The following is a 22,988-nucleotide window of genomic DNA, read 5'->3' on the forward strand; positions in this document are numbered from 1 at the left end:
CAAAAAAATTCTTTGGTAAAAATCCAATTTTTTTGTCTAGTCGTATAAAAAAGAATCGAAGAAACACATTTTTTTCTCTTTGACACATGACAAGGGGTTAACAGACCTTTAATAGTTTAATGGAGAAAATAGGAGAAAAAATCGAAAGTGCCATTAACTATCTGCGTTGGACTCGTCTGTTAAAAAATTAAGACCACTAAGACCATTAATGCAGTTAGGTAATATATTATATTTTTATAATTTTTATGTACTAAAAGAACCACTTACCATACGTTGTGAACGGCGTGATCTTGGTGTGGCTTCTGGTGATGAAAGCTCATCTGGGGCCGCCCAGTGCTCGGTAAATTCGCTTGCCGAACGCGCTAACGATGGATGACTGACCGATCGGTGAAAAGAACGTCTATCTTCATCATCATAGTACTGCATCGGATAAAAAGAGCTTGCGTCTGAAACGTTGTCTAAGTGATCAGGTCTTCCGAAGTCGACAGTAACTTCAGACATAGAGCGGAAATCATTTTGATCCGTGTGATACGAAGTACGCGATGAGCGGCGTGAACGGTGCATATTAAAACTGTTGTCACGCAATGGCATACTTGGATCTTGGCGTATGGTTCGCACAGAGGAACCGCCGTCACTATCGTACTCGTACAATGTTGGCAAGGAACTGCGTCGGGAGCGCGTGTCCCATGGTTGGGTTTTCTTTGAGCGTTTTGGTGCGCGCATTTCCACATCCGTATCATCATCAGCGGGTGGCGCCAGTATACGTATGATAACATCCCAAGTCTGGGGCTCAAATATACGTTCATAACGAGTATCTTGGCGAATTCGTTCGAAATCTTCACGCACCACAGCTTCTGTCAGCATTGTGCGCAATGATGATTCTGTAGTTATGATCTCTTTCCATTTGGCCTTGTCGTCATAGCTGATGAACCGTGTGAGAGGATGAACACTGGAATGCACGGAACTGGCATCATCTGCCTCGGAGAACTCAGGTTCTTCCAAAACGCGTATTAGCACACCCCAGTTGCGCACTGCCTTATCTTCTGGTGGCATTTCAATGGGTTTCATGTTGCCTACCAACTGTGGACTGGTCAGCTCCTTTTTGTTGTCATAGATTTGTTGTGGCGGTTCTTTAGGTATTATTGGCAAGCTTAGTTCGGAGCGTTCCATTTTAGGCGTGAGAGTCATGCCAGAAGCACTTGAGATATCCGAGAAGTTCTCCCATCGTTGCTGTTCACGTTCAGTTGGATAATTACGTATCTTAACATCCCATGTTGGATCGGGAATTGGCGGTGGCAATGGCTTAGGCTTCGCCTTGTATTCGGTAACACGTCGTTTATGACTCTCAATGTCTTCAATGGTCTTCTTTTCAGTAATGGTACGTAAGTATACGTCATCTACAGTGTGTGATGTGACTTGAGGTTTTTTCACAACAATTGGTGGCTCCGGTGGAAGGTAATCTGCCTCGAAGAAATGCGTACTATCGACCATTTCGCCAACCGAGTGCATGTCAGGTGCTTCGGATTGCAAATCGGTGACCTCACTAACTGTTGGTGCATCAGTAAAATCTGACCAGGTTTCAGGACGTCCATCGACCATTTCATGATGGGTGCGTGCATATACGGAGAACACAGGCTCTGGTGGTGGTGGTGGTGATGATTCCGCAGTATGTTTAGGTGCCGGGTGTAATTCAGGAACATATGTGAACTGGGTATGCACAGTCTCCTCTGGCGGGGGCATTGAATCCATAGTCATAATACTTTCACGGTCTTCATGTGTCTCCATAATAGTCGATAGATTATTACGATCTGGACGAAGTGTTGCGACACTTTCAGTGTCTGAGGTAACGGGTGAAGGTGGTGGTGGCGGCGATTTCTTGACGCGTACTTGAACGTCGAATTTCGGTGATGAAGATTCCTTAATGGCAATAGGATGACGAGGAACTGAAGTGGCTAATGCATTAGCAGCCTGCACTTCTTGAGTATGTCCATAGTGATCGCTATAAATGCTGGAAGTCTCTTGGACAAATGCACGATTTTCAAAGCTACCTGCTGAGCTAAATGGCAGTGATCTGGAAGTAATATGTATGTTTTAATAAAACTCACTTAAATTTGTTGGTTAAAAATTACCTCGTATCGATTTCTTCGATTTCGGAATGTGACTCGCTTGGATAGTCGGAAGGTATGAGCGCACCTTCGCTACCCGATGAACTATGCACAGCCGCCAATGGCACCATAGCTCGGGGTATTTTAACACCTTCGAAGGCACTGATATTACCCATGCTACTACCACTCAATTTGGTGATTTCTGAGCCACTGCCCATGGACATAGGGAGGCGACGCACCACCGGTATTGGGCGACTGCGCAAGCAGTAGTATGACACAGCCAAACCAAGCAGTAGTAATGTAAGGAACATAATGGCGCAAATAATTAAGAGTAGCTGTATACCTTTAAGAGGCGGCTGTAGAACGGAACCAGTGGCGATGGGATTCAAGCTGTTCAATCATACCAAAATTAAAAAGTTTAATTTTTTTTATTTTTATTTTTTAATAATATCAATTTTTAGTTAAAAATTAAGTTGAGTGTGACTTCAGATAATAAATTTAAAATATCGCAACGTTCGGCATTTAGGATAAGTAACTTACATAGGTGCTGGTAGAGCTGGTGGCAGTGAAGGTATGGGCGGCGGATAACGGCAAACGATTGTAATTATCTCATCACCGTCCATTTCCAAATTGGCATGAAAACGAACAATTATATTGTTGGTAAAGACGCGAGTGGGATTCTAAAATGTAAATTTCGAAAAGTTAGCGATGACTTTGTTACATACTTTCAAAATTATTACCTGTATAGTCCCACATCCTTTAAGGGGTAGCTCCAGTCTATAACTCAGGGCACCTTTGCCATTCACACGACAAGCGCTGCTGCGATCATAATCTGCTTGAATTATACCGTGGAACGGTTCATTGAACTTCATGTCGACCTGTGATAAGGAATTCGCAATATAATCAATCATAAAAATATAAGAGTTTATACTCACTTGCATTGAACCGGCGGCACAATTAAGCGCTGCTTTCGTGCGGTTCAAAAATATCAATGGACTGATATCATCTAACTTGGTAACCTGAAAAAAAGAAACAAATAAGTTTAGTTATTTCTAAAGTATTGAAGTTTTAGCATTAGCAAAATTTTCGAAAAATTTCTGGACTCTTCACAGAGTGAGTCTTCGTATTAGGGAACATCACCTCATTTTCTTACATCTCATCTTTTACATAACGTTTGAATGTGCTCATTGTTTGGTACATGCAATTCTCGATTAGTCGGCTAACATTTACTTCGTGAGGTAGTTTGAAAGAGTAAAAATTTGCATTCACCACTTAAGTAACAGAAGAAAGTTCTCACAATTCAGCCAGTGTATGCCTTACTTTTCTTTTTATTGGTAAGAACTCAGACGAATAGTGTTATACACCAGTGACCTTCATCCGATGTAAGATGCACACATATTCGCATATGATTGTATATATAATTCATCATGGAATAAGAAAAAACCACAGTAACACAGAGGTGGACATACACGATTATCTCTCATCAAAATATTAGATCGAAACTCAACACCGGAAAAATTTAAAATAACACAAATCTCTGGCTTTTTTATTTGTTTTTTTTTTATTTGTTTATTATAGTGACTAATATACCCTAATAAAAAAGTTTGAGGTGCGACCGACTGGATATTGTTTTTAAAAAATATATCGTTATTATATTATGTAATAAATAGGGTGCTCATTTGTCGGAATCGTCGATATCGGACCACTACAGCATATGTATATACATATGTCTTACAAACTGATCGATCCAAAACCTTGTACTGAAAACTTTTTTATTTTACAAGGTATCTTCACGAAATTTACCAGAAATTATTATAGAAGCTATCGCTACAATTATCAATCCTAAGAAATTGTTCAGAACTGACCGACCAAAATCAAGATATAGATATTCTTATACCATTTTATGTTCTAAAAAATTAAAATGTGAAGAGTGGTTTTATTCGTTGCAGCCGAATTAATTTTTTTTGTTCTGGAATGTATATACTATTGACACTGCATATATGTATATATCTACTTTAAACTCTGAATAACTTCTAAAAAAGTGTAAAATTACTTCTACTAAATCGAATCTATGCTTACAGAATATTCAAAATGACACTCAAATTCTGAGAGAACCTACCTTCCCATCCAAAGTAGCTTCCTCAGGCAGTCCATTCGTTGTGTAGTTTCCGCTATCTCCTTGCTGTACATAATTCGATTGCGCTTGAACACCATTGAGAAGAACTGTTGTGCTCAATGCTAACAGCAGACACCATAGCAGAGGCGCCCAGCCCATTTTCGATCAATTTGTCTGTAGTAAAAAGTGTTATATATTTTCTCTTATTGTGATTTTTAATTTTTAACGCCTGCAAATAAAGAAAGAAAGGTAACTATAATGGGGTTTTGGTGCAAATATGGTTGTATATAAAATATATTAAAAGCATATAGTAACTATTTACAAGTTCTCCTCAGTCAAATAATAGTAATAATCAGAAAGTATTTAATGTTGTCATTGCGTTTAGCTTGTAAATCTTAATGCCTTAATGTTTTTTTATTAACGTTAACCCATAAATTATATATATTTTAAGGGAAAATGACAAGCTGTCGAAATTAGATTACGTTTTTGGTAATAAAAATAAGCCGCACTTTCAAGTAACAGTATGGATTATTTCATAAAAGTTTAGCTGACTTTAGCGCTTAGCTTGCTTGAATCATGAGTAGTCTCTTGAACTTTAGTAATAATAGTTCAAATAAAATCAATATTAAGGCATAAATTCGATCGAATTTGAACAGATCGTATACATCGCAATGTGAAATAATTAGCGGGAAATCAGTGATTTTTAAAAAAGCAGACAAGATTTTTGTCGAATGACATGAGCCTTCGACACCAAAGACAAATTTTAAAGGTTGCTCGGTAAGAAAAAAAGTTTTAGATAATGACGTGTACATTTTAATGATTTTGAACTAAAACGAGGTTATTATTCCAATTCTTTATTTTTTATTCGCTTGATCCAATAGCTTTTTATCCATATTATAGTGCAGATGTTGACTTTTTGGTACTTTGACTGCAAACCAATGCTTTATGTGGTATCCTTACATACACTTATTTCTAATTTATGCAGTTAGATACATTTATGGATATGTGAATTTGATTGAGTATTATGGTAAGGCACTTTTGAATTACTGGTTTTACTTATTTTGCCAATGTCGCCAGTCGCGACCATTCCGCCAACTTCCCACTTCCAACTCGGTGTATGTATAAACTTTGGCTAGATCTGTGCACAGCTGCAGTTATTGAAATGAGCATGCAACAATTACTTTTGATAGCAACTTTATTTTGCACAGCTGCACTCAAACGCTTGTGGTCACAAGCTTTGCCATTTTTCTTACTACGTATGTATGTACTTTTGAAAGTATTTCTTGGTATGTGGGTTTCATATTGTTGCTTGGCCATTTCGCGTTCGACCACACTCGTACTCAGGTGCCCAATCATTAGCTCAACAATACTTCAGTTTTAATCTATTTTCTATTGCCGATATATGTATTTACATACAGTTTATATATAAATAAAGTATAGTACATAAAATTACGTTTTCTGTTCATTTCAAAATATTTATAGCTCAATAATTTTTTTTGTTGTCCAACAGTATAGTAAAACTAGGTTATGAGGTTGTTGAGGTAGATATTAATCTCAACTTTGCTAAGAATATAAGTTCCGTATAATTAATTAAACAGGGTATAATAAATTTGCCATGACGTTTACAACACGCTTTAGGAAACGACCAAGAGTCTATAAAATATGTATCGAAATAATATGGGAACTAGTTTCTCAGTTTCTGAGTTTTTGAGATATTTATATGATATCGTTTTCTCCTCATGAAGCATTTCATTTGTCTGAACCGGCGATATCGGACAACCATAGCATTTGGGGAGATATTTTCATCTGACACGGGAAATTGTTCAGATCAGATCACTAAAGTAAATTAAATTAGTAAATTATTTTTAGGTCGAAATATGTGAACATATTCGTACATAAATTTTAATAAATGTATTATTAAAAATAAATTATAGAAAAATTCAGTTTATTGACATAAATATAAAACGAGTACGTTATTAAAACACCCAATGGCAAAATTTTTGCAAACACTTTTTGCAACGTGAGATTGATTAAGAACATGTTAATTATTTTGGAATAGCGCAGCACATTTAATTACTGGTTAACTATTTTATTTGCAGAAAGTCAAATTCACAAATTATTTGTAATATTAAAATACATTGGGTAAATGCAGACGTTAGCGGGGTATATTTAGAAACGTTTCTTCCGTCATTCTAGATGTAAATGATTTCAGAATATTCTAATCTTGCAATATTAAAATATTTAATTTTATCAATATACAGTCATTCCCGGTTAAGTACCACACCGTATAAGTGCCTATTCCTTTTATATGTCTGTGTATTGCTGCATTTTTACTGCATCTCAGCTTTTACTATGCAGAAGAAGTCTGCGTACACGTTACCAACCAAAGTAACTAATTGAAAAAAAGGCTTTTAAATATTTTTTATAAAATTAAATTTATTTTTCTTTTTCATTAAAGGATATTAAAAGTGTAATTTTATGAAAGCAAAAGTGAATAATTTTCCAACAATAACATTTAAACAAAAAAAACGTTCAGACAACTAGAAAATCCATTAGAAAAAGTCTGCGTACAAGGTACATACTATAAGTCGACTAAAGACATTCTGTTTCGTTGCTGTTCTTAAAATTTAATAGGAAGTTGGGTATCCCCTACTTTTAAAACTTCTGCCAGGCGTTTTGGCATTGAGTCGACACATTTTGAGGTTTCTGTCGAAGAGATTTTAACCCATTTTTCGTGCAGTACATCCTTGAGTATATGTAGCTTATGAGTTAATTGTGCGTTGGCGGATTTTTCGTTCCAGTGAATCCCATAGCTGCTCTATGGGATTAAAATCTGGCGATTGTGGTGGCTGCTTGGGAACGTTATACAGTAAGAAAAGCTTAACTACGTCTGCGGTATGTTTCGGGTCGTTATCGTGTTGGAAATATTAGTCACTTCCTAGACCCAATTCTTCCCCGCTTTGCTTCAAATTTCTTTTAATTATCTTTTAATTATTTCCCTTACAAAAAAAAATTAAAATTTTAACTTACCGCTACTTTTACACTTTGTTATTACGCGGGTAAATCCCGTTTCAATAATTGTACGCAGACTTTTTCTGCGCTGCCAAATCAGTATTTTTTGTAAATAGTAAACGCTATGAGATTAAGCAATAGACTAGCAATAATGCATTAAATTTGTTTATCCTTTGAAATATAATATATACAAGTTATTTTTTAACAAAAGAAAATAAGCATGTACGCTGACTTTTTCTGCCTAGTGTATGCACCGAACAATTTGGTACTTCATTCAAAACATACTTACAAATTTCCCTTCTTATGTATCACTTTAAAAACTAAATTACCACAAAAAATCTGCATTTTCGGTTAACTGGAATTGATTGTTCATGGAAACTGTGGTTTATAGAATTATGAAAGAACATAAGAGTATAATTGACATATTTGGAGTTCGAACAATATAGAGAAGACTCTCCCGGCTCTATAGCTTGCTCCATCCCTTTTTGAAACTTCTGATGCAGGCCACTTTGTAACGTTCAAAGGATTTTAAAATGGACAGAATCCAAAAACAGCATTCGCGCACGAAGCATTTCCAAGCAATGCAACCATACCACTAGAACCACACGAATCATTATGCTCTGAGAGGTACACAACCATTTCTTTGCCAGTTTTTCGAATCGGTAATTTGAGATACACGTCGCCAAATAAGAGAAATGGTGCTTGAAAATCGTTCCAAAAACACTCAATGAGACTTGGATCTTGGGGATTACTTTGAAGGAGATGAAATGGATTTGCATGAATAAATAAATACCGTCTGAATCAATTGCATTTTTGAGCACATAAAAAAATAGCTTTGATGAGTAAAGCATCGTAAAGTCCTGACTTGGCATCGACGACTTATTTTTATTTCAGTACGAATGAAATGAACTAATAGGCCCACGTTTTGCAAAGCCTGAAGAGGCTTCCACAATTAGTTCAAACACATCCGAAGATGTATAGATCTCAATTGAGAACATTTTAAGAAACAACTAAATGATTTTCGATTAATAAAATTTGTTTTTGTGCTCTAATCCCGAAATATAAAAGGCAACCGACATATGTTCGAAGGTGATCTTTTGCTTACATATCAAAGAAGAAAATACCTGGGTAACGTGATTTTATTGCCACATTAATGCTTTATACAGATAAACCAGCTAAAATAGACTATATGTAAATAAAACGAATTGCGGTGTCCACAAGCAAGAAATTAAATTCAAACACTAAACTCCGTAACACTTAAGAAATAATATTCATATTTCTGTATTTTCGATTTTGTTTCATGCTGAAAGAAAGCACGCTACTCCATGGTCCCATCTGAAAACAGCTTAAACTATATATGTACTTTGTGTACTCACTTGTCCGAAGGATATTTTTTAAGGATCGTGACAAACCACTAATGGTAGGAATATTTGTACTTATCCGCCTTGTGATACACAAATTTTTTATGACACAGCAAGATGTGGGCTCGCAATAACTTGTGCTTATTTGCCTGGATACTAGCGTTGTTTTACGACATAAATTTATACGAAAATGTGTACATTTGTGCTCACATAAGCACACATACCAACCACGTCTAAAAGAAAAGGCTTATCAGCATAACTACTATTGTAACATGAACTATACTATCTATCTGCACAGACATACGTGTACGGGTGTGTTCGCCCGAACAACCGGTCAACATGACATGACAACCGTGCTGTAGTTACTTATTTGTAAAATCTGCATCTGCAGCTGCTGTCGACGGTCCGGTACTTTCAGCCTGCAAACATGATAAAATGCCCTTCTTACAGTAGAGCACTACGTGTGCATATGTACGAATGTCTGTAGTTAACGCATAGGTATTTTAAGTTGAGGCACAGCATGAGTTCACTCCGTTCGTAAATTATGGTATATGCACGTTGTCGGTGTTTGGTCTATCGCAAGAGCCTGGCGGTTCTGGGCACAAATTGCCGACTTCGTTGGACATTTACGCTTCGATATAATTCACTTTGACCGCATTCTACTTTGCGCACAAACGTGTGTATATGAAAACAAATTGTAGTAACTTTGTCTATCTTTCTAGGCTAAGTGCTATACTTGCAAACACACTTTTAAATATACCTACTGCGGTACATACATTAATATTAGCGGCACTTTAGATAGGAATGGCATATTTTACATGTAGATGTCCACAATTATTGGTGTTTTAGGTTGTGAAATGACCGGCGAACAACCATTCTAAATGCTAAGTCGACAATCAACTCGTGCTCGGAGTAGCGATTTGAAGCTTGTAACGTGCAGACGGTGATCAAAAGGCAAAGCTATTCTAAATCACTATTCCCGGCTATTACCGAATAAACACGTAAGCGTTGTCTACGCCAATAAAGAAGAAGAAGAAAACACTACATATAAAGTCATGTATTTTGGAATAAATCATTAGCACTGCCTTTAGACGAGAGGTAACAAATTAATCTGCGATACATTTGAAGTAGGTCAATTTTATGATCAGCTTGAACTGGGCTAAATGGTGGCAATTAACTAAGAATACAATTGATTGGATGGTTGGTTGAAAAGGGAAGCGCATGAGTGCCAGATAGCAAGCAGCGGGTGGTAACTAAATCAAGCCTTATCCAGCAACTGAATTGATTTGGGAAAAACCCGTTTCTTTTCCACGTCAACTGCCCAAAGTCCCTTAAGTTGAAGCATTGGTTCCATATGGCTGAAGACTGGGCATTCGAATAGATAGAGTTCCAGCTCTTAGCATACAGCGTGTAAGTCGGAGTTTGTGGTCTGTCCCGCACTGTATCAATGTTATTTTGTGGTATGCTCTATGTTACTACCTACAAAGACCTGAGGTATTGCTATAGGGACCATTGCCTCAAAGAACTTTTGAAAGAGCTGAGTGGCCTGGGGCAGAAGAAGGCTTAGGAAAATTATGTTTCTATCTAATCCAATAATACTATGTGTTGGTGCTTCGAATAGCATTAATTAACGCTGGCATTCACTAAAATAATTATGGCTGCTTAGAGCAAATGCCCACATGGCACCTTCTTTTATGCCCACAATTTTAGATAGAAAGACTGAATGGTAGTCACTTAGTTTCAAGCTGCCTTCTGTGTATGAATCTTTACAGAAAAAGTTCGCTCCTATTCCTGTTTCACCCTTTGATGCGTCAGTAAATATGCAAATTTCGCCGTGGGAACTGTCGATCGCAGAACCATTGGTTCAATCTTCTCTACTGAGGAATGAAAACAATTGACATCTGAGGCCGAGTTCACTACGAAGGTCGAGTAAGATACCATTCCCGCAGTGATACTTAGGCTGGCTCCAATACCTCATACTTCACTTGTAAGAGTATTGGCTGGTTGTTGAGGATAATATCCAAAGCCTACTTCATTTTCTCTGCGTCCGCAATCCGTAGTAAGCAGTCCCGTTACAGCTGACTAGGGGTTTAATACTGCATTTTAATAATATTACCGCACCGCATTGTAGTATCACTAAAATGCATCCATTAAAATGCATTTATGAGAAGACAATATGGAATTTTTTCTACGTTTTTTATCTTCTCTCGTAACACAAAGAATGTATAGAATGTAAATGCACGAAAATAAATGAACTATTTTTATTGCGGTAAATAAATTTGGCTTTTAGCAGCTAATAATCCTTAATTTGCGACTCGCTCAACTTGGCCACGATTCGTTAGAAGCATTTTCCATATTTTTGCTGCTGCCAAAGTCAATCTGCAAAGAGTCAAGACTTTCGGCGCGGTCAACGATACGGATGCCAGCGTTGCCACTGGCACAATTTTGTGTGCTTTTTTTCATTTTGCGAATAAGAATGGAATAGCCTGCTGTAAAACTTTGATTTTATATTGTTGTGATTGGCTTAGCCTTTTTATATATCCCCATTTTTTGCCTATTATTGTTTCTTCGTGAGTGGTTTTAGTGGTTTTCCGGCAGTGCACGCGCCAGAATAGCCTCAATTCCAAGCTTGACAAGCGCTTATATCAGCGCCAGTGTTATTTTTATTTAGTTTCTTTTGTTCTTCGCCTTTTCTTTTATATCGCTTCTATTTTAATGTTATTTCTACTGCTGCCTAATGGCGCTGTGGCAATTTGCTTGCTTAAAGCCAACTATAACTGACGAAAATTGACTGGTTTCGGTCGAGTCGAAAAGTGGCCTTCACTGCCAACCGCCGCTTTAGTTGTGGCCTGCTTTGCCTTGCTTTAGCAAATGTTCATCGCTGTTAACGTTTTCTCTCTATATATACATATTCGCATTTAAATCCATTTGCGCTTACAATTGACTTTACATTCGTTTTACTATCGACTTTCCTCTTTGGCTCTTATTTATTACTGCATTACACTCACTTTACTTTTCACCTTTTCTGTTGTGATTACATCATAAGATGAACGATTAAAGCGGTAATTTTTTTAATTCCCACTTATGGTATGACCATTGTCGCAAAGTAAATTGCTTTCAAAACAAAAATGTTTATTATACAAACAAGAGTTCATCTGCATACAACACTCTGACTTCTCAACTATTTTGAACTCTGTGTACACTTTGCTCAGTGTCTTCCAGCCAAGCGCAGAGCTTCTATCATTTTGTCAATGAAACCGTCTATAGCTCTAGAATACGACAACAGTTTGTGGAATATTAGCAGTCACGTTCGTACGCAGACACAGGTGCCTAGTCATTTTAGGAGTTCATGCGCCAATGCACCGCAATAAATTGTATGTTTGTGTTTGCCACCGTAACACTTGAGGTCTATAAACATGTGTTTAAATTTGGTGATACGCTCACGCAATGACATTGGTGATAATTACCAACTCACATGGCTATATGTTGAAGAATGTTGACCCCTTTGTACTCTGTTACGGTTGTTCACCAACGGTGTTAACTCACTGAAGATGACAGCAAATTAACCATAGACTGGGGATGTAATAAATGTTAGTATTGTGAATTGTGCACCGCGGAATGTTGTTCCTAGAAAGGTCAGATGTCAAGAATAAGGCAGAGAGCACATATTACTTATACGGATGATTATTAAACATACTTATTAATCTATACTATAAAATTATCTAAAGGAGGACCAGCTTCTCTACCTACCGTTTTATAGATATTGGAGTATTTTTTGAAATTTAATATTTTTTCCACAAACCATCAATGATGCTTGCACAGCTTTCGAATATATATTAACTACATATATGATCCATGTACAAGTATACTCGTAAAAGGGGACGTCTTTTCAACAGCAACCATTGGAATTTCTAACAGTGACAGTAAGACGTTTTTTCAAATTTGTTAATATTGTGTTCGCTTGCCCCGGCAGGTACTTGAAGGTCTCACAGTAATTCTAGTTTAGTGCCATCAGATAATTAAGCGCATTGCTGAAAGCGGAAAGCGTAGCTTCATCCCATCTTCCATGCCACTTGACTTGCTCTCTGTGTACCACTTGTATGTATGTGTAAATATACATTTACGGATGAGTGTCATTAACAATAGTAGAACTGAAAAATCATGAGCTAAGAGTAAAGAGCGATAGCGCCGAAAAGTGAGTGCAGCTTGTGCAGCAAGCATTCTGTTTTGTAGTACCACAGTCGTGGAAACATCCAAATTGACACTTTCATATTGTAGGACACAAAGGCATTCAGAGTGTTCAACGTCTTTTCTTGTTGACATTGTTAAAGCCACGCTTATAATGGGTACTTAATGCTTGTTCCAATTTGTTTATACAATTGTTGGGTAAATGATTGTTGTGATAAATATGTAATGAGTTGTGGTCGTCATTACTCTTTTGTAGGCACGAACAAATCAAAAGATCGTTATTGAGTTTTTGTTTTTGATTCTCTTCAATTCTGTTGCATTTGGCGTCTGCTTATTTGACCCTCTTTAGGAGCACTTTGGATGAATATCGTATTGCTGTCCAAAAGTTTTTGTATACATATGTATTTTGGTTTTTCTCTTTATTATTGCTGATGAAATCTTCTTTCACTTCTTTCAACAAGTTTCACTTCTATAAAACTGTATTTTGTTTAATTTGTGCTGTATTTTGATCTACCCAGCAGAATGGGAAACATCTTTATACTCTTTCGTAGAAAGCTACCACAACAAGTTAAAAGAAATAAGCTTTGAGGTAATGTTTTCTTAGTAAATCATCTTTTAAATTTAGTACGAATATGCCACCAGAATGACAAATGGAAGTAAGAGGAAATTCGCAAGAGAAATTGCGAATAAAAGTCTTGAGACTTGTATACAAAATTAATCTTGGATAAAATATAATACTTATATATTGTATAATTTCAAACTCTCCAAAGTAAATGTTAAACTAATTATTATGAAGATGGTCAAAATTCCAGGTTTTATTCCAAAAAATAGTACTCAACAGAATAATCCTAAAAACCACACATGATCCAATCAAAAAATACTAACAAAACACGATTCTCTTCAGTTTCTTAACTATTTATATTCTGAAGAAGCTGTGCTCCGATTCCCCTAACGAGGTTAACAGGGATAAATGTACCAAGCTGCACTAAGGTATATCAATTTATGATCAAGTTATCCAGACCACAGTGCAGTAAGTTATCGGATTATATGAAATAGTATTTCCAGAGCAAGAGTAGTTATAATACTCGTATGTTTGGAGCACTATAAAAGCTTCATTGCTTTTCTTCGGTGTAAGTCTGTAAGTTATTAACGTTTAGCATTTTTTAAACATGTAGATATATTGGAAAAGCAATTTTTAACTTTAATTTGCAACTCTTAGTGCCCTCTTTCAACAATTCAGTGAATGTTGCAACCAAGTCTCATGGTACTGACATCATCATGCCAAATTAGCATTTAGCCGACGGAAAAAATATTTTAAAATACCGAGCAAAACAAAAATGATTAATCATTACTTCTCGTATGGCTCTAAGTTTCGCCTGCCTGCGCTGTCACCATGCATATCCAAACAGCAGTTCATTCCGCCTATGAGCTGCTGCCGCTTCTCACATGCTGTACTCATGTGCTTCTGACGTGTGTCAAACTGTCTGTCTCTCTGATTATTAGCCGTGCTGATTTTGGCACAAACAAATGGTTTCAAGCTTAAAGCCGAAGTAGAATTTTAAGTAACAATCTCGTATACATATATAGTACATAAGTGATGAAGAACGCAACAACGCAAAAGCTAAAAAGTATTAACGCAAAGGAGCAATGATGTTGCCACATAAAACTGAGTGTTGGCGTTGATTGCCGCAATTAGTGGTCCACCGCTGATTATCGGGCACACGGCCATTTGTGTGTTTTGACAGTACTGAAAACGAATTCTTACAGCAGTCACTCTGATTAATTCCACGTCTGTAGGCATGCTCTTTGTAGCGCCGACACGTGGTATGTACTAGTTTCAAAAACAAAAGACATTAAAAACTGAAGAGTTGAGGTTGATTAAAGTCTTAGAGAGGGATTTTTTGTGTTAATTATACTGTTTGTTCAATCTAAAACATTCCACCACGTTTGTAAATTATCGAGGAAAAATTAATAGCATAACTACAAAATTTATAAACATTTCTCTTTGTAAAATCAAGGTTTAGAAAAAGCTGAAAATGCATATAAATTTGTAAATTAGCCTAATAATGATAGAAAATAGATGAAAAAAGTTGATGTGCTTAGATTCTTTATATCGGTCATATATCATAAGTATTCCACTTTAGAAATTTTCTGTTAGAACAAAACAATCTTTCATCTTTAATACCTTTTTGTTTATAAAAATATATACTGCGCCTTATATATGTACAATATATCTGGTAGTTGAGAAGCGAAAAGGATATAACGGGTGATTTTTTTGAGGTTAGGATTTTCATGCATTAGTATTTGACAGATCACGTGGGATTTCAGACATGGTGTCAAAGAGAAAGATGCTCAGTATGCTTTGACATTTCATCATGAATAGACTTACTAACGAGCAACGCTTGCAAATCATTGAATTTTATTACCAAAATCAGTGTTCGGTTCGAAATGTGTTTCGCGCTTTACGTCCGATTTATATGAGGCTCATTTCTGGTTGAATGGCTACGTAAATAAGCAAAATTGCCGCATTTGGGGTGAAGAGCAACCAGAAGCCGTTCAAGAACTGCCCATGCATCCCGAAAAATGCACTGTTTGGTGTGGTTTGTACGCTGGTGGAATCATTGGACCGTATTTTTTCAAAGATGCTGTTGGACGCAACGTTACGGTGAATGGCGATCGCTATCGTTCGATGCTAACAAACTTTTTGTTGCCAAAAATGGAAGAACTGAACTTGGTTGACATGTGGTTTCAACAAGATGGCGCTACATGCCACACAGCTCGCGATTCTATGGCCATTTTGAGGGAAAACTTCGGACAACAATTCATCTCAAGAAATGGACCCGTAAGTTGGCCACCAAGATCATGCGATTTAACGCCTTTAGACTATTTTTTGTGGGGCTACGTCAAGTCTAAAGTCTACAGAAATAAGCCAGCAACTATTCCAGCTTTGGAAGACAACATTTCCGAAGAAATTCGGGCTATTCCGGCCGAAATGCTCGAAAAAGTTGCCCAAAATTGGACTTTCCGAATGGACCACCTAAGACGCAGCCGCGGTCAACATTTAAATGAAATTATCTTCAAAAAGTAAATGTCATGAACCAATCTAACGTTTCAAATAAAGAACCGATGAGATTTTGCAAATTTTATGCGTTTTTTTTTTAAAAAAAGTTATCAAGCTCTTAAAAAATCACCCTTTACATACGTATATGATAACGTTGTGTTTCGAACATTCATTTAATTTTACATAGACATATATTTTTGCAAAAAAATCTTCTCAATTTCCGCTGACTTAACTCACCACATAGAATCACTATACTTATGTGTACTAAATACATATTTACCATATATGTATGTGTATGTATTTCCATGCAAAACAAAAGAAATGGCGGTTGGTGTACCTGTATATTGTATTAGTTCTCTGAAATGTAGACCATATAAATTTTGGAAGAAAAGGTCAATGTACCTACAAGAAATTAAGCACAAAGCCACGGTATAATCGGTTTGGCAGCTGAAGCGGACAAGAAGTCAATATATCATTAACATAAATAAACCTATGTATATGTAAAAGAGTCAAATACACGAATATTTATATTTAGGAACTCATACCTACGATAATATTATAAAAAAACGTATATTCTATAATACTTGTAGAAGTAACAGATTTTGAATGGCACACTTTTGCGATAACATACTCTTAAATATATCCATACCACCGTAAATTATTGGTTTCCATCTGCATGAAGTAGTTGTTAGTGGGCACCGCACTTAATTTTCATCGTCCCTCATCAGTTTTCGGAAATAAAGAAAAAAATAAATACAGTGGCTTCACAGTTCTACAAGTATCTAGGCATCTGACAATTAAGTTGTTAGCGTTTTAGTCCACAGAGCACTATTAAGATGTATACATACTATACATATGAATATGTGGAATAACTTGCTTTACACGAAACTCGATTGCTTTGAAGAGATATTCCGTCAACGAATACCTTCCGTTCGCAAAATTTCTTACTCATAAATCACTCTAGCAATCTAGTTACTACTCATATTAGTCATATCTTATGTGTCATTATTAATAGTGGGTGATCTCTAAGGCAAAATGTCAATTGACTTCTTTGAAATATGTTTAAATAAAAACAAGAATTTAAACCTTAAGTAAAGCCCAGTGTCCATTAGTGGTTGGAATTTCATCGACATAAAATATAATCTTCAAATAAGTGATTACCTGATTTAAAGACAAATTAAATTAATTGTATGAAGTTCAATTCACGTATATCTTGATATAGTACATCTTCCACGGTATTATTGTTTGGTCGACTGAAACATGTGTAATAGGAAATCTTCGAAAAAGTCCCAATTGGAAGGTGAAGAAATTAATGTTTCATGACATATATCCTTATTCTCACATAAAAAATTATGTGAAATGGTTATAAGTTTGGCAGGATCTATATTGGCCTGTCAACTGTATTAAATTATAATTTTTTTTAAGCAAACTTGCCTGATTACCATAGTTTGGCCTGTGGAGTGGACGCTGAAGACCGAGCCGAGCGCAAAACTGATGAATGCGTGAAATCTGCTTCTAAACTGTTTGCGTACATTTTCACATGAATTTGCACACTCATCGTGTAGCAGACACTGATTAAAGTTGAATCGGGAGCTGATCAGTGCGAGAAATCAGTTTTGAAGTTCTTTTTGGTGCTGACTCGCTTGTTGCATAGTCCCTTTGTATGTTGGTTGTTTGTTGTTGTAAATTTTGCTTAAAAGGAAGGGAAGGAAAACCTCTAACGGGAATTCCTTAATCCTTCAGAGTTTAATAAATATCTGTTTATATATTCAAGTCCAAATTTATGACGACAATTTCGTACTCTATCGGTAAGTAGTAAATACAAGGTGTGTTCCAAAGTAAACAGGACTTTTTGAATCTGGCGCCCCCTGGTGGGGACATATATGTGTAGACTGTTGCGTTAGAATCTGCTATCTTTTTCGATTGTCCAGCGAGAATTTCATGACATTTCATCAATTGGAAGGGAAGTTATTGAAGTGTCAGTATTTGTGTTATCGGTGCGAAAGTGAGCTTCGAACAAAGAGCCAACATTAAACTTTGTTTTAAAATTGGTAAAACTTTTACCGAAACGTTTCAATTGATGACACAAGTTTATGGCGATGATTGTCTATCCCGTAGCAGAGTGCAAGAGTGGTTTCAACGTTTTCAAAGTGGTCGTGGGGACATAAATGACGATCAACATGTGGGTCAATAAAACCCATGATCACCGGAAATTCCATCGAAACTGTGCGTGAATTCATAAAAAATCAGCCGAAATCATTATTGAAATTCACTGAAATGGAATTGAACACTCGTTCGACATGCTTTTTGACCGTGCATAAAGCTGTATTGAAGCAGAAGGTGACTATTTTTAATAAAATAAATTGATTTTGCCGAAAAAACCATTTATTCTGTTTTATTAAGTCCTGTTTACTTGGAACTCACCTTGTACTCTTATTTTTTAAGCCCTAGATTTTGTTTTTGTTTTCAAAAGCATTAATTAATAAATTTAAATAAAATGTTGTTCGAACAAAATGATTTGAGATTGAAAGAAACTGTTACGAACAAGAAACAGAACAGAACAAAACACAACAGTATCAAAATACGCGCGGAATTAGCGCTAAATATCGCAACCACTTTGCGGTACCTAAGACCGATCAGCGCTGATCGAACTCCGTTTTTCCCTCGGCTCGACTTTGAGCATTCACCCTGCAGGCACCCTTACTCCGCTTCTGAACCGTATTCGGGCGTAGGCCTCATTAGGAACGTGAAAACTTCTTTATCATAAACATATTTAAGTTATATGTTGCTAATATTTTCTATGTTTTGTTTACAAGAAATGCTTCGAGCGCAATTTATGCCCATCTTGCGCCGTTGGAATCACTTGCATTTGTAAACAGTGAAAGCGGTTTATGCGTTATTGAACTAATATGACTTTAGCACGTAAGCGCCTAACGGTTATACCGTCTGACCACTTGAGACCGTTGCATTTTGCTTTTACTTGCACTTTAAGCAGCACGAAAGTTGTTATGTCAGCTGGCAGGTTTCCTTATATTAATTGCACTCTGGTGCACAAATGTGAGCGTGAAAGCCGTATGTGGCAGGCGCAAATACTAACCGTATATATGTATAAAGCCGTCTGCAAAAGTGTGCTTAGAAATCTGCAATTACTGGTTTAACCACCTCATTCATAAAGTTAAATATATTCCTTATATTCGCCATGATATTCATGATGCATTTACATATATACATATATATAAGCTTTTCTATTGCTGATTAACAGCACTTGACGTAAATATTCTAGGTCTACTGTGAACATTCTACTAAAACGGTATCCGGATATCTGATGGTAAATAGAAATATTATTATTGAAAACACCATACACTGTAAACTTTTATCTCTAAAGATAGTATGGAAGTTGGAAAAGTGGGACGGGGGAAGTGGGGAATAGTGTTTCACAACATATAGATTAAGAAATTGAATAAGACAGACATATTTCAATAAACTTTCTTCTTTTTTATGCTATAACCGAGATCTGGTGGCCCCTTCTCTGCTCATATACCGACAATGAAGCTATGGGTGGGAAGAAGCCGTTGGAAAAGAGGGGCAGTAAGCTTCTGTACGGATGGGTCAAAGCTTGGGGGGAACTCCAGCTTCAAACTTCCTGACTATTGCAGTGTCTTCCAAGCCAAGGTTGCAGCCATTAAGGTAGCAGCAGATTTGCTGCTCCGGAGTGATTTACAGTGTGTTTAGGGTTGGCCGAGGAGTGCCTAACTTCCTGTATCGAGTGTCTTGGTGATAAGACTGGTATGGATAGCAAGAAAAGGCACCTTAGAACAGTTATCGATAGAATAGGATCGGGTCGATGCTGCCGTATTCCTTTGTGTTCTGCTACTTCCTGGGCTTCGCGGAAGCTTGTCGCGAAAGATAACCGATCGAAAAAACAAAAAGAATACAACTCTCAGAAGACAATCTGACCGTTCTCATGCGCAATAAGTACGACTTTATGTACTTTTTGTGGCAATAGAAATAACCTTACACACCTGAATTCAATCGGCAGTCTGCAGAATGGCTGTTTCCCTGTAAAAGACGCCCAAACCGCCGCCAAACAATATTATTGTTCGTAATTGGATCACTTGAACTTCAAGACCAAAGTTATTCCAAATTGTTAGACCAAAGCCATTTTAACTCATATTATTTAATTTTTGCATATTGTTCCATTGGATTATGTTGTAAAATAATACGTCAATCTGGTTGAATTAGCTTATATTGACTAGTTGTTATCAAAGAGATGATTAGTTTCGTTAATACATACAAATGTACATATCGTATCTAAGTTATGGAGTTACGTATATCGATACCGCTTAACAATACTGACCATTTTAACATAAGGGAATCAAACCACAAGTTTCTCGAACCTGAGCTACTCTCCTATCTACTTATTTATGTATATGTGTTCGAACACCTCTAATTCAGTAAATAGTGATTATTTGTCTTAACGTAAGCAGCTTTATATGGAATTGCGTGGTGACACACCTTGTTTCAGATAATGACGAATTCTTGTTGAGCAAGCCTAAAAAATATACGTGCTGCTTCAGGGCTATTAATGTTAGGCATTCATATTTTTTCATATAAGCTCAATTCTTGACTTTTAAAATGCAAAAACTATAAGCCTCACAGCACTGTGTATGTGCTTGCATATACATATAATAACAGAAAATTATATACTAAATATACATATGTATGTACAAAATTCAATATGCATGCGTTTGTATATATAATTTTATGAGATTTATTCACATACGCTTTATGGTGACTAATCCAAATAAAAGCCGATTTGCGTTCATGAGGAAATTTTACCGCTTTGACGCTACGCCTGGCAGTTCTTACCTGAAAAAAACGCGAAGAGAATAAACACTACGTGAGTGAATTTACAAAGATGTGTAATCGAGGCTTGGTATATTCAAAATACAATACATACATACATATGTACATTTCTACATCACTTTACTTGTGTAAAAACTAAACCATAAAAATATAAAAATTGACGTTTGTCATAGGCGACTATTGCAATTTACTATTACTGGTCAGGCAAAAATGTAGAATGTCTACTTAAAGCTCTACTGCAAATACTGTAAAAATAATGACACTTTTTGATTCTGGGAAGATATAAGATGTGTGGTATCTTTTAAAATATATGTATGATGAGTAATCACTTCACTATTTTTAATGCTGAAAAATGTTTCCTACAAATTGAAAATGCAAAAGATTTTGATCGATTTACTGAAATGTTTTGGATTTGGTGATAATATACCAACCTTTGTCGAGTTATTACTTTTTCACTGCTAAATTTTATTTGAATATGACAACTTCATGTAAAAACACATATATAAGTATATATACAAAGTATAAATGTATACTTCTACATTTATTTTTAAATTTGCTGCAATTTGCTAGTAGGCAACTGGTTTTACACAAATTTATTCCTTAAACTCGTTTAAATAGCCATCTTTAACAGAGTACATATTTATTCATAATAAAATATAAATATATTTGTATAACTATATATTATGTAAACCGATTATTGTTTTTTCGCTAATAAAATATTTTGCAAATGCGATTTGAAGTGAATCTGCAGATGTTTAAATAGGCTTCGCTGAAGTAAAAAATCAAGTTTTTTATTGTCCAGATAGGTGAGAAAATATAAATATGGCATATGTGTCCACTACATAGGTTGAAACATATGCACGGGCTTGTATTAATGATGCGTGATACACGTCACAAGTGAGAAAAATATGACTACATATTTATCGCATTTGAGACACTTCGAGGTCAGAGAGTCAAGCACTCAGCAGTAAAGCAATGCAATTTTATTTTTCGTTCATAAACCAGTTTGTCTTCAGTAATGTAAATAATATAACCGTACTAAGTATATTAAACACTAAATATTTCATATAAAGCAAAGGCCATAAAAGCCAGTTATTTTTTTTTAATGAAGGAAATAATACAGCGTTGACACTCGTACATATTATTTAACAAATTTAAAAGTAAATTAATTAGAAATACTCCAAAATTTGTCATAAGATTGAGTCAACTCCAAGAATTGGTGAAATGAGTATCTAAGCGCACTTTCTCATGTAGATTTTGTGTTCTTCTTGGTATCTTGACTTCCGAATTTAAGGAACTGGAGCACCAATATAGGTACAGAGTATAACAGTGTGTCCCTGTTGTGGGAGATAGACAATTAAAATAATTTCACGCGGAACTTAAAAAGTTAAACTAAACCCTTGCCGTACCATTGTCGTATTTTCGGTCGCTTAGGACGATTTTTACCAAGTGACAAGTTTAAAGCATTATTGAACGTACGTTTTACTTGTTCTTACAAGTATACCGTTTGATCTATGACCGATTTTCCTTTGAAAGTCGAAAACGTTTTGATCATTACCGTGAAGTTAACCTTAACACCCCGAAAGAAACGTCGAATTCCCTATAAAATATTTACATAAATGATCAGCGTGACGAGCTGAGTCCGTCTGCCGTTTATAAGTGTATATATATGCGAACTAATCCCTTATTTTTTGAGATATCGTGTTGCACACGTCCTTTTGACTCTAAGAAGTTGGTTATTTCTTGGAATCACCGATGACGCACCACTATAGCTTCCATACAAAGTGAACGATCGGAATCAGGTTCTTGTATGGAAAACTTATTTATTAAACGAGGTAGTTGGTTGAGAAACGAGGCGCATGGGCACCGGACCTCAGGCGGTCGCACTTAGGTCATCACAGGCCCATTATTTCCACGGTTGGTAACCGATTTAATTCAGCAACTCAGTGAATTTGGTAAAAAACCTGATTCCAGCCTAACCAATGCCTCTGAAGTTGTAGTATTGGGAGCCGTGGAATATGTTCCTTCTCATATCGCTGAAGGTTGGGAATTTCCATAGATAATGTTAATCCACCGCGCATGCTCCACTTTTCCTATTTTCTGAAGATGAAATTTGAATGGAAGGTATCCTATGATGACCCCTACAATGTTACTTAGCTCCCTTTTGCCTAGAAGTAAAAGCTTTTCGGTCTGCCTACCCTATCCCAAAGTAACTTTGTGGTACGTTCTGTGTTGCTTTTGTTTCTGAAGTGTTCCGCTAGCTTTTTCATTTCCTTCTA

The 22,988-nt window shown here is 36.2% G+C and overlaps 1 protein-coding gene across 13 annotated transcripts in view; it reads right to left on the bottom strand.

Annotated features, from left to right (window-relative positions):
- LOC105233122 (hypothetical protein) overlaps window positions 1–22,988 on the bottom strand; it is a 40,041-nt gene that overhangs the window by 4,823 nt on the left and 12,230 nt on the right. For 10 of the 13 annotated variants that reach the window (XM_049454324.1, XM_049454312.1, XM_049454317.1 and 7 more), the window contains 6 exons: window positions 4,225–4,450; window positions 3,041–3,124; window positions 2,846–2,983; window positions 2,646–2,785; window positions 2,130–2,495; window positions 268–2,071 (listed from right to left, as the gene is read on the bottom strand). In XM_049454324.1, the coding sequence (XP_049310281.1) occupies window positions 268–2,071; window positions 2,130–2,495; window positions 2,646–2,785; window positions 2,846–2,983; window positions 3,041–3,124; window positions 4,225–4,380 (2,688 nt within the window). In that variant the 5' untranslated portion in view covers window positions 4,381–4,450. Of the gene's footprint in view, window positions 1–267; window positions 2,072–2,129; window positions 2,496–2,645; window positions 2,786–2,845; window positions 2,984–3,040; window positions 3,125–4,224; window positions 4,451–20,626; window positions 20,713–22,988 lie in introns of all 13 variants that reach the window. The other 3 variants (XM_049454323.1, XM_049454316.1, XM_049454314.1) reach the window with 1 other exon arrangement.

This window comes from Bactrocera dorsalis, chromosome 4, assembly GCF_023373825.1.
Source record: "Bactrocera dorsalis isolate Fly_Bdor chromosome 4, ASM2337382v1, whole genome shotgun sequence".
Taxonomy (NCBI): Eukaryota; Metazoa; Arthropoda; class Insecta; order Diptera; family Tephritidae; genus Bactrocera; species Bactrocera dorsalis.